The 18099-nt window shown below is 41.2% G+C and overlaps 1 protein-coding gene across 1 annotated transcript in view; it reads left to right on the forward strand.

Moving 5' to 3' along the window:
- Nucleotides 1-18099, forward strand: part of TRHDE (thyrotropin releasing hormone degrading enzyme) — a 1416750-nt gene that overhangs the window by 1360895 nt on the left and 37756 nt on the right. Inside the window, exons 17-18 of the mRNA XM_073651798.1 lie at nt 9550-9690; nt 17481-17562. Of these exons, the coding sequence (XP_073507899.1) occupies nt 9550-9690; nt 17481-17562 (223 nt within the window). The remainder of the gene's footprint in view (nt 1-9549; nt 9691-17480; nt 17563-18099) is intronic.

Genomic DNA, 18099 nt, shown 5'->3' on the forward strand with positions numbered 1-18099 from the left:
ACTGCACTGGCCACTCCATTACAGATAGAATACCAGCTGCCTGCTTCTTCCCTAAATAGTTCATGTATAATTTGGAGGTGTGCTTTGGGTCATTGTCCAGTTGTAGGATGAAATTGGTTCCAATCCAGCACTGTCCACAGGGTATGGCATGGCGTTGAAAAATGGAGTGATTCAAAATCCAATTTACCTTGTACAAATCTCCCACTTTACCAGCATTAAAGCAACCCCAGACCATCACATTACCTCCACCATGCTTGACATATGGCGTCAGGCATTCTTCCAGCATCTTTTCAGTTGTTCTGCGTCTCACAAATGTTCTTCTGTGTGATCCAAACACCTCAAACTTTGATTCGTCTGTCCATAACTTTTTTCCAATCTTCCTCTGTCCAATGTCTGTGTTCTTTTGCCCATATTAATATTTTCCATTTATTAGCCAGTCTCAGATATGGCTTTTTCTTTGCCACTTTGCCCTGAAGGCCAGCATCCCTGAGTCGCCTCTTCTCTGTAGACATTGACACTGGCGTTTTGCGTGTACTATTTAATGAAGCTGCCAGTTGAGGAGTTGTGAAGCGTCGATTTCTCAAACTAGAGACTCTAATGTACTTGTCTTGTTGCTCAGTTGTGCAGCGGGGCCTCCCACTTCTCTTTTTACTCTGGTTAGAGTCTGTTTGTGCTCTCCTCTGAAGGGAGTAGCATACACCGTTGTAGGAAATCTTCCGTTTCTTGGCAACTTCTCGCATGGAATAGCCTTCATTTCAAAGAACAAGAATAGACTGTTGAATTTAACATGAAAGTTCTCTTTTTCTGGCCATTTTGAGAGTTTCATAGAACAAACAAATATAATGCTCCAGATTCTCAACTAGCTCAAAGGATGGTCAATTTTATAGCTTCTCAAATCAGCCAAACCGTTTTCAGCTGGGCTAACATAGGGTTGAGGATGGAGTGAAGCTCTACTCCCAGACCTACTGCCAGTTTCTGGAAGACAACTTTTTCAAGCAGTGGTACAGGAAGAAGTCGGTATCATTCAAGAAAAAACATGATTTTCATGCAGGACAGTGCTCCATCACATGCATCCAACTACTCCACAGCGTGACTGGCCAGTAAAGGTCTAAAAGAAGAAAAAATTATGACATGGCCCCCTTGTTCACCTGATCTGAACCCCTTAGAGAAACTGTGGTCCATCATAAAATGTGAGATCTACAGAAAGGAAAAACAGTACACCTCTCGGAACATTGTCTGGGACGCTGTGGTGGCTACTGCATGCAATGTTGATCGAAAACAGATCAAGCAACTGACAGAATCTATGTATGGAAGGCTGTTGAGTGTCATCATAAAGTAAGGTGGCTATATTGATCACTAATTTTCTTGGTTTTTGTTTTTGCATGTCAGAAATGTTTATTTCTAAATTATGTGCACTGATATTGGTTTACCTGGTGAAAATAAACAAGTGAGATGGGATTATATTTGTTTTTTATTAAGTTGCCTAATAATTCTGCACAGTAATAGTTACCTGCACAAACAGATATCCTCCTAAGATAGCCAAATAAAAAAAAAACCCACTCCAACAATCCAAAAATATTAAACTTGGATATTTATGAGTCTTTTGGGTTGATTGAGAACATAGTTGTTGATTAATAATAAAAATAATCCTCTAAAATACAGCTTGCCTAATAATTCTGCACACAGTGTATATATATATATATATATACATATATGTATACACACACGCATATATTATATACACTACCGTTCAAAAGTTTGGGGTCATTTAGAAATTTCATTATTTTTGAAAGAAAAGCACATTTTTTTCAATGAAGCTAACATTAAATGAATCAGAAATACACTTTATACATTGTTAATGTGGTAAATGACTATTCTAGCTGCAAACGTCTTGTTTTTATTGCAATATCTACATAGGTGTATAGAGGCCCATTTCCAACAACCACCACTCCAGTGTTTTAATGATACATTGTGCTTGCTGACTGTGTAAGAAGGCTAATGGATTTTAGAAAACCCTCGAAAACCCTTGCACAAGTATGTTAGCCCAGCTGAAAACGGTTTGGCTGATTTGAGAAGCTATAAAATTGACCTTCCTTTGAGATAGTTGGGAATCTGGAGCATTATATTTGTTTGTTCTATGAAACTCTCAAAATGGCCAGAAAAAGAGAACTTTCATGTTAAATTCGACAGTCTATTCTTGTTCTTAGAAATGAAGGCTATTCAATGCGAGAAGTTGCCAAGAAACTGAAGATTTCCTACAACGGTGTGTGCTACTCCCTTCTGAGGAGAGCACAAACAGGCTCTAACCAGAGTAGAAAGAGAAGTGGGAGGCCCCGCTGCACAACTGAGCAACAAGACAAGTACATTAGAGTCTCTAGTTTGAGAAATCGATGCCTCACAGCTCCTCAACTGGCAGCTTCATTAAATATTACACGCAAAACGCCAGTGTCAATGTCTACAGAGAAGAGACGACTCCGGGATGCTGGCCTTCCGGGCAAAGTGGCAAAGAAAAAGCCATATCTGAGACTAGCTAATAAAAGGAAAATATTAATATGGGCAAAAGAACACAGACATTGGACAAAGGAAGATTGGAAAAAAGTTTTATGGACAGAGGAATCAAAGTTTGAGATGTTTGGATCACACAGAAGAAAATTTCTCAGACACAGAACAATTGAAAAGATGCTGGAAGAGTGCCTGACGCCATCTGTCAAGCATGTTGGAGGTAATGTGATGGTCTGGGGTTGCTTTGGTGCTGGTAAAGTGGGAGATTTGTACAAGGTAAATGGGATTTTGAATAGGGAAGGCTATCATTCCATTTTGCAACACCATGCCATACCCTGTGGACAGTGCTTGATTGGAGCCAATTTCATCCTACAACAGGACAATGACCCAAAGCACACCTTCAAATTATGCATAAACTATTTAGAGAAGAAGCAGGCAGCTGGCATTCTATCTGTAATGGAGTGACCAGCGCAGTCACCAGATCTCAACCCCATTGAGCTGTTGTGGGAGCAGCTTGACAGTATGGTACGCAAAAAGTGCCCATCAAGCCAATCCAACTTGTGGGAAGGGCTTCAGGAAGCATGGGGTGAAATTTCTCAAGATTACCTCAGCAAATTAACAGCTAGAATGCCAAAGGTCTGCAATGCTGTAATTGCTGCAAAGGGAGCATTCTATGACGAAAGCAAAGTTTGAAGCAGAAAATCATTCTTTCAAATAAAAATCATTATTTCTAACCTTGCCAATGCCTGGACTACATTTTCTATTCATTTTGCAACTCATTTGATAAATAAAAGTATGAGTTTTCATGGAAAACACAAAGTTGTCTGGGTGACCCCAAACGTTTGAACGGTAGTGTATATGCGTTTGTGTGTGTGTGTATATATAAAGTGTGGTCCAAAAGTAGGTGGACAGAAAGTGTAATAAGGCTATGAAAGGGGAGATTTATCAAACATGGTGTAAAGTGAAACTGGCTCAGTTGCCCTTATCAACCAATCACATTCCACTTTTCATTCCTCACAAGTCCACCAGATGAGCCTCTTTGGAATTGGGAATTTCACGAGCTTCTATCATGCGAATCCTGAAATCTATTGGGTGGAAAGCTTATCGTCCACATGTAATTCATGGTTTATTGGAGGGTGATCCAGACAGGCGGCTGCAATTTAGTGAGATTATGCTTAATGAAATTGAAGAAAATCCAGTAATTTTAGATAACATTATGTGGAGAGATGAAGCTTCTTTCAAATTATCCAGCCATATTAACAGACATAATTGTATTTACTTGTATAATGAGAACATGCATGTAACATTAGAGCAACAACTAAATGAGCCTGGTGTCAATATTTGGGGTGGTATTTCAAGTTTTGGTGTTTTAGGACCAATATTTTTTGATGGAACAGTCACAGGAGATAAGTATCTCGAAATTCTAATGAATCAAGTTGTTCCCCAGTAAATATTTTTCTGTATTTTCATGACTTTGAAAATTGTACTTTCACACTGAAGGCATCAAAACTATGAATTAACACATGTGGAATTATATACTTAACAAAAAGGTGTGAAACAACTGAAAATATGTCTTATATTCTAGGTTCTTCAAAGTAGCCACCTTTGCTTTGATGACTGCTTTGCACACTCTTGGCATTCTCTTGATGAGCTTCAAGAGGAAGTCACCAGAAATTGTCTTCCAAAAATCTTGAAGGAGTTCCCAGAGATACTTAGCACTTGTTGGCCCTTTTGGCTTCACTCTGTGGTCCAGCTCACCCCAAACCATCTCGATTGGGTTCTGGTGTGGTGACTGTGGAGGCAAAGTCATTTGGCAGAGCACCCCATCACTCTCCTCCTTGGTCAAATAGCCCTTACACAGCCTGGAGGTGTGTTTGGGGTCATTGTCCTGTTGAAAAATAAATGATGGTACAACTAAACGCAAACCGGATGGAATAGCATGCCGCTGCAAGATGCTGTGGTAGCCATGCTGGTTCAGTATGCCTTCAATTTTGAATAAATCCCCAACAGTGTCACCAGCAAAGCACCCCCACACCATTACACCTCCTCCTCCATGCTTCACGGTGGGAACCAGGCATGTAGAGTCCCTCCGTTCACCTTTTCTGCGTCGCACAAAGAAACAGGGGTTGGAACCAAAGATCTCAAATTTGTCCTCATCAGACCAAAGCACAGATTTCCACTGGTCTAATGTCCATTCCTTGTGCTCTTTAGCCCAAACAAGTCTCTTCTGCTTGTTGCCTGTCCTTAGCAGTGGTTTCCTAGCAGCTATTTTACCATGAAGCCCTGCTGCACAAAGTCTCCTCTTAACAGTTGTTGTAGAGATGTGTCTGCTGCTAGAACTCTGTGTGGCATTGACCTGGTCTCTAATCTGAGCTGCTGTTAACCTGCGATTTCTGAGGCTGGTGACTCGGATAAACTTATCCTCAGAAGCAGAGGTGACTCTTGGTCCTTTTTTCCTGGGGCGGTCCTCATGTGAGCCAGTTTCTTTGTAGCGCTTGATGGTTTTTGCAACTGCACTTGGGGACACTTTCAACGTTTTCCCAATTTTTCAGACTGACTGACCTTCATTTCTTAAAGTAATGATGGCCATTCGTTTTTCTTTACTTAGCTGCTTTTTTCTTGCCATAATACAAATTCTAACATTCTATTGAGTAGGACTATCAGCTGTGTATCCACCTGACTTATGCACAACACAACTAATGGTCCCAACCCCATTTATAAGGCAAGAAATCCTACTTATTAAACCTGACAGGGCACACCTGTGAAGTGAAAATCATTTCCGGTGACTACCCTTTGAAGCTCATCAAGAGAATGCCAAGAGTGTGCAAAGCAGTCATCAAAGCAAAAGGTGGCTACTTTGAAGAACCTAGAATATAAGACATATTTTCAGTTGTTTCACAATTTTTTGTTAAGTATATAATTCCAAATGTGTTATTTCATAGTTTTAATGCCTTCAGTGTGAATGTACAATTTTCAAAGTCATGAAAATACAGAAAAATCTTTAAATGAGAAGGTGTGTCCAAACTTTTGGTCTGTACTGTATATATATATATATATATATATATACAGTGTATATATATATATTTATATATATATACAGTACAGACCAAAAGTTTGGACACACCTTCTCATTTAAAGATTTTTCTGTATTTTCATGACTATGAAAATTGTACATTCACACTGAAGGCATCAAAACTATGAATTAACACATGTACATAAAATTAACATATACTTAACAAAAAAAGTGTGAAGCAACTGAAAATATGTCTTATATTCTAGGTACTTCAAAGTAGCCACCTTTTGCTTTGATGACTGCTTTGCACACTCTTGGCATTCTCTTGATGAGCTTCAAGAGGTAGTCACCGGAAATGGTTTTCAGTTCACAGGTGTGCCCTGTCAGGTTTAATAAGTGGGATTTCTTGCCTTATAAGTGGGGTTGGCACCATCAGTTGTGTTGTGCAGATATATGGTGGATACACAGCTGATAGTCCTACTGAATAGACTGTTAGAATTTGTATTATGGCAAGAAAAAAGCAGCTAAGTAAAGAAAAACGAGTGGCCATCATTACTTTAAGAAATGAAGGTCAGTCAGTCCGAAAAATTGGGAAAACTTTAAAAGTGTCCCTAAGTGCAGATTCAAAAACCATCAAGCGCTACAAAGAAACTGGCTCCCATGAGGACCGCCCCAGGAAAGGAAAACCAAGAGTCACCTCTGCTTCTGAGGATACGTTTATCTGAGTCACCAGCCTCAGAAATCGCAGGTTAACAGCAGCTCAGATTAGAGACCAGGTCAATGCCACACAGAGTTCTAGCAGCAGACACATCTCTTCAACAACTGTAAAGAGGAGACTTTGTGCAGCATTCCTTCATGGTAAAATAGCTGCTAGGAAACCACTGCTAAGGACAGGCAGCAAACAGAAGAGACTTGTTTGGGCTAAAGAACACAAGAAATGGACATTAGACCAGTGGAAATCTGTGCTTTGGTCTATTGAGTCCAAATTTGAGATATTTGGTTCCAACCACCGTGTCTTTGTGCGACGCAGAAAAGGGGAACGGATGGACTGTACATGCCTTGTTCCCACCGTGAAGCATGGAGGAGGAGGTGTGATGGTGTGGGGTTGGTTTGCTGGTGACACTGTTGGGGATTTATTCAAAATTGAAGGCATACTGAACCAGCATGGCTATCACAGCATCTTGCAGCGGCATGCTATTCCATCCGGTTTGCACTTAGTTGGACCATCATTTATTTTTCAACAGGACAATGACCCCAAACACACTTCCAGGCTGTGTAAGGGCTATTTGACCAAGCAGGAGAGTGATGGGGTGCTACGCCAGATGACCTGGCTTCCGCAGTCACCAGACCTGAACCCAATCGAGATGGTTTGGGGTGAACTGGACTGCAAAGTGAAGGCAAAAGGGCCAACAAGTGCTAAGCATCTCTGGGAACTCCTTCAAGATTGTTGGAAGACAATTTCCGGTGACTACCTCTTGAAGCTCATCAAGAGAATGCCAAGAGTGTGCAAAGCAGTCATCAAAGTAAAAGGTGGCTACTTTGAAGAACCTAGAATATAAGACAAATTTTCAGTTGTTTCACACTTTTTTGTTAAGTATATAATTCCACTTGTGTTAATTCATAGTTTTGATGCCTTCAGTGTGAATGTACAATTTTCAAAGTCATGAAAATACAGAAAAATCTTTAAATGAGAAGGTGTGTACAAACTTTTGGTCTGTACTGTATATATATATATATATATATATATATATATATATATATGAGCATACGTGTTATATAGACAGAGGGGCTCAACCATAATGTGCAGATACATAAACTTGCGCTATATATAAATCTATAGATATAGAGAGAGTCAAAATTGCAAGGCCCTCAAACAGACATCCATAAGTATAGACAGTATAGCCATAAAAGGCAGGCAGCACTCCGAAAGGTCTTTGAAAGAATATGGACTTTATTAGCCCGGCATGGAGACGTTTCGGTTGCGGTGTAGTGATCAAGCAGTGATGAAGGTTGTCCACAACTGAAATGTCGCCACGCCGGGCTAATAAAGTCCATATTTTTTCAAAGAACTTTTGGAGTGCTACCTTACATTTTTTTGCTATAGAGATATATAGATATAGAGAGATATATAGAAAAATATCAGCAACCAGCCAAAAACCTTCAAATTAGCAAAAAAATAGAATGGAAGCAGCACTTCAATGAAAATAAGTGATACAATAAGTGATACAGACTTTATTCCCCCGTCTGATCTGGATAGATAAAGTCAGCCTTTCTCACTTATTTCCACTGCAGCTCTGCTTCAATTCTATTATTCAACTTGCTCCATTTTTAGCCAGGAGATGTAAATGTGGATCTTTATTAGCAGATATGGGTGATAAATGCTGTGGTTACTCTGTAGTCATCTCTCTGGCTCTAACCATAGTATATATAGACAGGAGACCCCTTTATATAGATTGTCCCTCTTTCTATAACTGTACCATTTGATAAATGAGCTCTTAGGGTCACTACACTGCTGCTGACCAGGGGTGCTGTCTAGCAACCAGCCTCTAGGGTGTGTCTCAGAACACAGCACGCTGAGCTGCCAATCCCAAGATGGCGGCTCCCATAAACTGTGATTCTCTTATTTCATAAAGCAAGTAATTCTTCCAAAGGTAATTTATTTCATGTTTATTTATATCTACAGTGTCCTTACTATGATTTACCATAATGTGTGGAAGTGATAGGTTCTCTTTAAATCTCAACATAGTGTTCTAACATGTATTTTGAAGCTCAGATAGAATAGAATGAGTGTGTGTGTGTGTGTGTGTGTGTGTGTGTGTGTGTGTGTGTGTGTGTGTGTGTGTGTGTGCAAGAAAGAGGCCTTAGGCTGAAATAACTAATAGTTTTGATGCAGTTTTTTTGTGAGTTTTCTTATTTTTTTAAATATTTTATATTCTTCATTAATACAATATTATTGTAGAAAGTTATAAATAAATCTCCAACCCTTCTTCTACTGTGTAAGTTTTACTTAATGGACCTGTCAAACATTAATGAAAAAAACTGCAGTCGATATTAAATTAAAAAAATATATTTATCTCGCTTTCCTGCGATCAAGCTTCGGCAGTGCTCCCAATATTTGTGTGTACACTGTAGTCAATCAGTGGTCATGTGTTTAAAAGGAGGACCTATCTGCCTATTATCGGCACCGTCTAATGGATAAGCTGAGCGTTTGATGCCAGCTTCTATACCGCATGACACCCTCTTCTCCCCTGATGATTAGCTGAGGCAATGAAACGCGTTGGGAGCGGTGTGCTGTGAGTTGCTGGAGGCTGAAAAAGGTTTTGGATGCCCCATCACATGGAGCTGTTTTAAGGCCAGAGAGCAAGAACCAACATTCTATCCGGTGAGGTCGTTCCATTAACATATTTATAAGTGTTTAAAGGCTCACCATCGATTGTGTAAATGTATTAAGGTTCTTGTGGCCTGAGACATGATACGTTTGAGACACTGTCTTGAGAGCTCCGCTACTATTTTCCCGCCATTCTCTGTGTGAAGGTTACAGGTAGACCACATACGGTTATATTCCTGGACATAATGAGTTATTGATTGTTAGGGTCACTCACTATCACAGACAGGCTTATACTTGTTTTTAGGTCCTTTGGACTTGTGTATTACTTTTTTATTCAGTTGTAATAAATGCTAAGTTTTAACTCTTTGTAGCACTACACTCGCTTTAAATAAACTAAGTATGGGATCAAATCAAAGAGCTCGATTATAGGGTAGGGTTTTGAAAACATTATCAAATTTTTTAAAACAGTAAGCCAAATTCAGATGTGATCATAAAAGAAACAAAGGTATACAGGTATAAAGCTTAACCATTTATTTTACCATATCAGACTTTGGCAAAAAAAAAAAAAAACATAAAACTACATTGAGCTGCATGTGTGCTTCCAGCTTTATAGCTATTTTTTACTTTCATTCTGTGAAATGAAAAACAATCATTTTTTTTCAAGAGAGAAAATAACATAAATAATTTATCTTTATTTACCATAAAGGCTTCTAAACCTGTCACTAAATTCTGAAGTAGTACTGGATCAAGATGCCATTGATGTTATAATTCATGTAGCAAGAAACCCACATGGAAGAGACTTAGCTTGGAAATTTTTCAGAGATAAATGGAAAATTCTAAATGCCAGGTATGTAGTATTTTTTTAGATTGTCATTTTATTAAGTAAGTCCAACAAAATGTCATGCATATGTCACACCACAATGATGATTTTGCACCAGACCTACTAATCAGTAAAGGTGTTGGGAATAACAATGGGTAAAACGAGGTCCGCAAGGCTTCTGTTCCAGCAGAATATTTTTGCTCAACTCTGTATTTGAGGATTTTTCTAAGATTTTTTTAACACTTAAAATATATTCTGAAAAATCTCCTAGGTGCAGGTTAAAATTAGCAAAGAGAGAAGCCTATGTAGTAATGCTCATAGAGCTATACTGCTTCTGATAAACTGATCTCATCTAGATGCGATGTTATATAAAGCATTGTTTCATGGCTCATAGTTTTTAAAGCTGAAGGTAAACTTAAAGGGATTCTACACTACCTTATATTACCCCCCCCCCCCAATGTATGCCCCCGGGGCCCATAAGGGTTTTTGTAATTACCTTACTTTGCAGATTATGCCTGTGAGTGGCTCTATCACTGGCCGCTCACAGTCATCATGTGACCCCCGGCTGCAGCGGGCTCTGACATCCATTGATGTCACGACAAGTGCTGGCAGCACCGGGGGTCTTTGTCTTCCGCATTACAGGTGGATGTCAGGCTGTGGGCGGGGTTACCTCCCGCGTCACACCCGGCATCCACCGCACGCTCTGCCTCTCCCCATTCATTGGGAAATTACACGGTGGATGCTGGGTATGACGCGGGGGGTGACCCCGCCCACAACCCAGCAGACACCGCGGGGACATCAGCGCTGAGTCATGCCTCATTTGTCGTAACGTCAGCGCGGGGTCACGTGATGCCATTGTGTGACCCGAGCAATAAGCCCAATGTAAGCCTATTGGAAACTCAAGCATTTTTCAGCCAGCTCCCCCCGGCAGTCTGCAGAGGGCCTAAAAATTGCCCAAATTGATGGGAAGAGTGCTCAAATGACAAGGAAACAGCATGGGGAAGACCCCTGGAAGCATTTCTGACTCCCAGGTCACTTCTGTCAAAAACGTTGCCAGAGGTATTTCGCCACTTTTAGGAACTCACAATAAAACATACAAAAATTAAACCAAAATGGATTTTCCTGGGAAATATGTTAAGGAACATCCTTTCCAGGGTAATGACTTGTATATAAGGCAAAATAAATAACCAAAAACAAAAATACTCCTTCACACCTTGGTCTATGTTCACACTTAGCGTTTTTGATGCATTTTTTCACTTTTGCATTGCTTTCAACCGTGACAAATGCATTCACCAGGAAATGTCATTTTAACATTTTACAACCTTATCTGGCCATGTGGTGTGTGAGATATCATCAGACACATCGTGTTTGATTTGTGAAGGAGGGACTCTGAAAGTCACAAAGCCTATTTTTATAGGGCTATCAGGCGGCCTTTACTATTCTTAAAGGACCAGCAGTCGGCCCTCACTATTCTTAGAGAGCCATCAGCCGGTCATGTTTTATTGTTCCCATTACTAAAGAGTGGGTCTCCTATACTGTTATTGCATATGCAGTGAGTGGCAGGGCTGCCCAAAATTTGGACACACCCCAATACCACTTTGAAAATTTAAACGCACCCCAGTACCCCTTTGAAGAGACTGAGAGGAGGGCCTCCTGAAAACAATGTTCCCATTATTAAGAAGTAGGTCTCCCATTGTGTTTGCCTATGCAGTGAATGCAAGGGTTGCCAAAAATTTGGAGGCACTCCAATGCCCCTTGGAGGAGACGTGGAGGTCAGAGGGCCTCCTGAAAACAATGTTCCCATTAATAGGAAGTGAGTTTTCCATTGTGTTTGCCTATGCAGTGAATGCAAGGGTTGCCAAAAATTTGGAGGCACTCCAATGCCCCTTGGAAGAGAAGTGGAGGTCAGAGGGCCTTCTGAAAACAATGTTCCCATTATTAGGAAGTGGGTTTACCATTGTGTTTGCCTATGCAGTGAATGCAAGGGTTACCAAAAATTTGGTTGCACTCCAATGCCCCTTGGAAGAGACGTAGAGGAGGACCTCCTGAAAAAATTTTCCTATTATTTGGAAGTGGATCTCCCAATGTGTTTGCCTATGCAGTGAATTCAAGGGCTACCAAAAGTTGGGAGGTACTCCAATGCCCCTTGGAAGAGACGTGTAGGAGTGCCACATAAAAAATGTTCCCATTAGAAAGGTCTCCTATACCTGTAATGCCCATGCACTAAGTGAATGGGCAGACAAACATTTACCCCTGGGGGGTATACATGAACATACTGAAATTTTTTTTTTTACGGGCATCATAAACACCCTTTAAATGAGTTATGTGAGTGTTGAATCACGGACCACGGTCACCCTGGTGATATGGTGGTGGAGGATGAGGATGAGGAGAAGGACAAGAGCAAATATCCAAATATCCAAAATCAGGAAGCGTATACCCACATGTGGGTGTGAAGAGGTGCATGGGAATACACCTCCCAAAAAAAGACACTGGATTTGAGTTTGTTATGCTGCTATCATTCGATGGTTTTCATTTTCAGTTGACAGGCGGATGCGCTTATCAGTTATACTTACACCAGCGGCACTAAGAACCCGCTCTGATAAAACGTTGGCGGCAGGGCAAGCAAGGACCTCCAAGGTGTAGAGAGCCAGTTCATTCCACGTATCCAGCTTGGATACCCAATAATTATAAGGCACAGAGGAATCACGGAGAACTTTGGTACGGTCGGTAAGGTACTCACGCGGCATCTTCCTGAACCTTGCACTCCTTGTGAAAGTACCCCGCGCCTAAAGGCCTGTACGATGGGAGAGGCTGAGAAAATTCTCCCAGAACTTTGACAGTGTTCGCCACTCACCATCTTGGTGGAGTCCTCAAAGTATTGGAGGATGGTACATATGTCTGACATCCATGTCCGCTCCTGAGGTCTTATGTGTGGAGCTGAATACCGACAGCCTTGTTGATGCTGGTACTTAACAACTGCCCTTTTCTGCTCACAAATCCTTCCCAACATCTGCAGTGTAGAGTTCCACACCAGTCTGTGAGCCGGAAGCTGAAATCGCTGCTGAAACACGGCAAGGGCGGTGGAAGCTGTAGGTGACTTTCTAAAATGGGCACACAGGCGGCATACTTTAACAAACAGATCCGGCAGCTCTGGGTAGGATTTGAGAAACCGCTGAACCATGAAATTGAGCACATGGGCCAGGCATGATACATGTGTGAGCTCGCCTTGCCTCAGAGCTGCCACCAGGTTCCAGCCATTGTCACACACGACCATGCCTGGCTGTAGGTTCAGCAGTGTGAGCCACAGATCTGCCTGCTCTTTCAGAGCTGTCCACAACTCTTCAGCATTGTGTGGTTTGTCACCTAAGCATATTAGCTTCAGCACAGCCTGTTGCCACTTGGCCGAGGCAGTGCTGCAGTATTTCCAGCTTGTGACTGATATGGTCATTTCGGAGATGGAGGCTGAAGAGGAGGAGGAGGCTGAGGAGGATGAGGTGCATGATCTGTAGACTGTGGGGGCAACCCTGATTGACTTTGGACCTGAAATCCTCGGCTTCGGGAGGACGTGTTCGGTCCCAAGGCCCAAATGGGTCCCAGCTTCCACTATGTAAACCCAGTGTACCATCCCTGCCCACAAGCACTTGTCCACGTGTCCGTGGTTAGGTGGACTTTCCCGGTAACTGCGTTGTTGAAGGCATGGCTAATGTTTTGGGACATGTGCTTGTGTAATGCAGGGATGGCACACTGGGAGAAATAGTGGCAGCTGGGGACCGAGTACCGAGGGACGGCCGCCGACATCAGGTTGCGGAATGCTTTCGTCTCCAGGAGCCTAAAAGGCAACATTTTGAGTGCAAGCAGTCATGAAATATGGGAATTTAGTAGTGTGGCCTGTGGGGCGTTGGCTGCGTATTTGCGCTTGAGTTCCAAGGACTGGGGTATGGACAACTGAACGCTGCGCTGGGACAAGGACGTGGATTTTCTTCCTGATGCTGCTTCTTGAGAGTGTGCAATGACCGGTGCAGGGCAGGAGGCATCTTTGCATGCCCCATGGACAGGGGATTGGCTTGCATGCACAACAGCAGAAGAAGCAATGGTGCCACCCGCAGACATTGTTCCTGGACCCTGGGGTTTGGCCCACAAAGTCGGGTGCTTTGCTGCCATGTGCCTTATCATGCTGGTGGTGGTCAGGCTGCTAGTTTTGCCACCCCTGTTGATGCTACCTGGCAGGTGGTGCAAATGGCCTTTTTGGGGTTATCGGCAGAGTCTTTAAAGAACAACCAGACTCGGGAAGACCTAACAGTTGTACTGGCAACTTCCTTCATGTTGGTGTTACGGGGAATGGTTGCCTGCCTTGTGTCTGCTACCACCACGTTGCTTCTTCCTGCCTGTTGGGGTGCTCTGCCTCCCTCCCCCTGTGTGCTACTGTCCTCGCTCTGCATGTCCTCCTGCCAGGTTGGGTCAGTTACTTTATCATCCACCACCTCGTCTTCCACTTCCTCACCCTGGTCCTCCTCCTGACTTTCTGGCAATTGTGTCTCATCATCATCCAACTCTTGTGACACTTTCCCACCATTGCCTTTGTGTGACCATGGCTGCTCAAATATTTGGGCATTGCTACATGCGATCTTCTCTTGCTCTGCTTCAGGTCGACCGGGCGGAAGGCCTGAATCTATAAATGGAAAAGTGAACAGCTCTTCAGAGCGTCCAAGTGTGAGATCAGTTGTCTCTGGGCACTCGGCATGGTGGGAGAAAGGAGGATCAGGGTGAGGAATATGCAGTCCAGACTCACGGCTACTGAGACTTGACCGTGTGGAAGACAGGGTGGTGGTGGTGGTGGTGGCTAAGCAACTGGAAGCATTATCTGCTATACAACCAACAACCTTTTGACACTGCTCTGGGTTTAATAGTGGTGTGCTGCGGTCCCCTAGGAATTGGGACAGGAAGGGCGGGTGAGAAGATGTGGGTGTTTGTTGTGGCACAATTTCAGCTTGCCTGCGGCCTCGGCCTCTGCATGACCCATTTCCATCACCATCACGTCCAGTTCCCCGTCCCTTGCCACACGCCTTGCCCATTTTAAATGGATGACAAAATCTTGAACGCTCACTACAAATGGCTGAATTTGGAGTGAAGTTATATGTAATCTGTGTGATGGAAAAAAACAGTTTTAAATACCTAGCCTGTAGGTAACTATTTTGAACAGCCAACCAGTGTCGAAAACTGTGCTGACACACTGAAAAAATAGAATGGAGGCCAGAAATGGCAGAATTTTCAGAAAACGTATGTGTGATCCGTGTGTCGGACAAACCACAGTTTTAAATACCTGGCCTGTAGGTAACTATTTTGAACAGCAAACCGGTGTCATAAACTTTGCTAACACACTGAAAAAAAATTTGAATGGAGGCCAGAAATGGCAGAATTTTCAGAAAACGTATTTGTGATCTGTGTGACGGACAAACCACAGTTTTAAATACCTGGCCTGTAGGTAACTATTCTGAACAGCAAACCGGTGTCAAAACTTTGCTGACACACTGAAAAAAAATTTGAATGGAGGCAAAAAATGGCAGTATTTTCAGTACAATTATATGTGATATTAACTGACACGCTGAAAAATAATTTCAATAGAGGCCAAAAAAGTCAGTATTTTCTACACAATTATATGTGATCCATGTGACCAACAAACCACAGTTTTAAATAGCTGGATTTTTAGCGCTGTAATATGGAAAGGACCTGGCTGTATTCTGCAGTGCCATCAAGCAAATGGCGCAGAAAAACGGTGTTCCCTGGATTGCTTTTTAAGCAAATAATGAGGATTAAGATGCAAAAAACATTATTCCTGGCCCCTGAGACCTGGGCCTTTGTCTAGAAATGTCTAACAGCAGCAGAAGGCAGAACTGGAATGGAGCCTCTTGTGCTATATGCACTGCAGTCTGCTATATACACTGCATGCCTGCCTATATACACTGCCTGCCTGATATAGCTGCAGATGAATTAGTCCTCAGAAGGACTGTTTGTTGAGATAGATTTGTGTAATGTACTTGTTTTCTCCCTACAATACCTAATACACAACCAAATCTCTCCCTAGCTCAGCAGCACCTCTCCCTACACTGCCTGATTGCGGAGTAGACTGACAAACACAGTGGCACCAGGTCTGATATAGACCTGATGACGCTGTGCAGCCAGCCAATCACTGTAATGCCACAACCACTAAAGAGCGGCAAACATTCAGGGATGGGACCCGAGCATCCACCCGAGCATCTCGCAAGTACTCGGCGAGCTCCGAGCATCTCGAATACTGAGGTGCTCGGGCGAGTACCGAGTACTTGCGAGTATGCTCGCTCATCATTAATAATAATGTGTTAAGTTTTATTAAGAGCGGATGGTGTAGGAAATTTGTGCCCTTTCAGGCTGAAATAAGTATATTATTGTTATTCCTGCCACCATATCAGATATGCTTTATTGTAAATATATTTTTAGTTTAGGGCTGATCCAGAAGCCATTGTTAGGTCTCCAGTTGACATAGCAAAGCATCAGCACCTTGTTCATTGCAGGGAGCCTGTTTGGTGACAGTGGGAACTCCATCCCTCTATCAATTCTCCTAACAAGCTGTTGTTGCTATTGAACATGTCATCTAATGAGTTAGAATCACTCCACAGCCACTCCTGACTACAAAGTTGCTCCAGACTCTGACAATTCTCACTCTCCACTGTTATGTCCGAGCTTGTAATGGGGAATGATCATTGTGAGAAAGATGGCGCACAAGGATCATGATCCCTGTGGAAGAAAGAACTACCTTTTCACATCCCAATGACATCCCAATAGGAGTTTTAAAACCAGTGAAGTGATGGAAGTAGTTAATATACCCTGATATATCATGGGAACCAAAACGAATCAGGTAATGGAATCATAATTAAGCATGGTCAAAAACCTGTCCCAAAACCTTTATTACTTAAATGTAATAGATCAATTTAATCGAAAAGGAATTTGGGTCATGATGAATCTTGTCTCCTTTGCATTTTGGGGCATTTTCATCTCTCTCCCATCTAATTTGTTAAATATAATTTATGAAGTTTGCATTTCAAATATACAAAATTATATAGTAGAAGCAAGATTGCTTTAAAATACAGTTCTGTTGATCATCTGGAATTTCATCAGATTCTACAAGCCACTTTTGTCACTTACTGTATGTGGTCCATCTTGCATTACACATCTAAATAAGCCATTATAAAGTTTGGACGATGCCTATTTCCTGACCTTAGCATACCATAAGAAATTTAGTAGTTTTCAATTCAACACATACTCTCATTATTAGTTACAGAATAGACTGAAATGATTAAATTGACCAAGTTCTAATTCCCACAGTATTCTAAGGTTGAAACTGTTTTTATTAGTTTCAAAAATGATGCTACACTTTTGGGTTCTAAAATTAGAAATAGAAAACTGATTGGAAAGCTAAATCTAGATTTTCTACCTTAATAATTACCCAATTTGTTTAGATTATCTGTAAAAAAATACGAGAACTGGAAAAGCGGTGAGTAAAAGTCAGACAGATTTCTTGTTTGCCAGCTATATTTTGCCACTTACAAGAAAATAAAAAAACAAAATTAATCAAAATTTTTGCATTGAGGCTTGTTGTCTGGTGTATTGTTTGCTGTGTTACACATGACACACATTCTTTGCAACAGAGAAGAAGTGTCTGCTAAAAAAAGTTGAAGTTCATTTTTGAATTTCTAGATTAACCAATGGACCTTTTTCTACAACTGTGAAATGAATATTACCTTTTTACAGTGTATAAACTATTATCAATTCTTTTAATTTAGGTACGGAGAAGCATTATTTATGAATTCAAAACTTATTAGTGGAGTTACAGAATTTCTGAATACAGAAGAAGAACTGAATGAGGTATGCCAAACTTCAGCTGTTTGTTAATGTCAAAAATACAAATAAAACTTCTGAGTAAATTAACTGAAAACAAAGTGTAGGGTTGTTTTCAATGAAATTATTATAATTGCTCAATATGTAATAATTTTACACCTGTTCCTTGAGAAAACTTGTTTTCCATGCTAAATAAAGCAGCACACTGAGCACTTCGGGCAGTAAAATAAAGATAAAAATTACACTTTTTTAACATTCCATCTGTGCATCTATGAATCATAAAAGATTGTTTGCTATCAATTTCACAATATGTTATTACCCATTTCTATAATTACTTTAATGCATACAATGACTTTGAAAAACTAATGCATTCTTTTTTTTCTGTTATAAACTCCTGTAAGCCATAGATTGAAACCATGGAAGCCAGATTAGTTTGCAAATTGTTTACAAATCGCTTACAAACGGATTTTGACAAATATTTTGATAGGTGAAATACTTAGTGAAACAAAAAATATATCATTTTTTTCCATTCTACTACATGCTCAGAATTATATTGTAAAGTGA

This window comes from Phyllobates terribilis, unplaced genomic scaffold (genome assembly GCF_046119375.1).
Source record: "Phyllobates terribilis strain yellow unplaced genomic scaffold, ASM4611937v1 Scaffold_11__3_contigs__length_659146591, whole genome shotgun sequence".
Lineage (NCBI taxonomy): Eukaryota > Metazoa > Chordata > Amphibia > Anura > Dendrobatidae > Phyllobates > Phyllobates terribilis.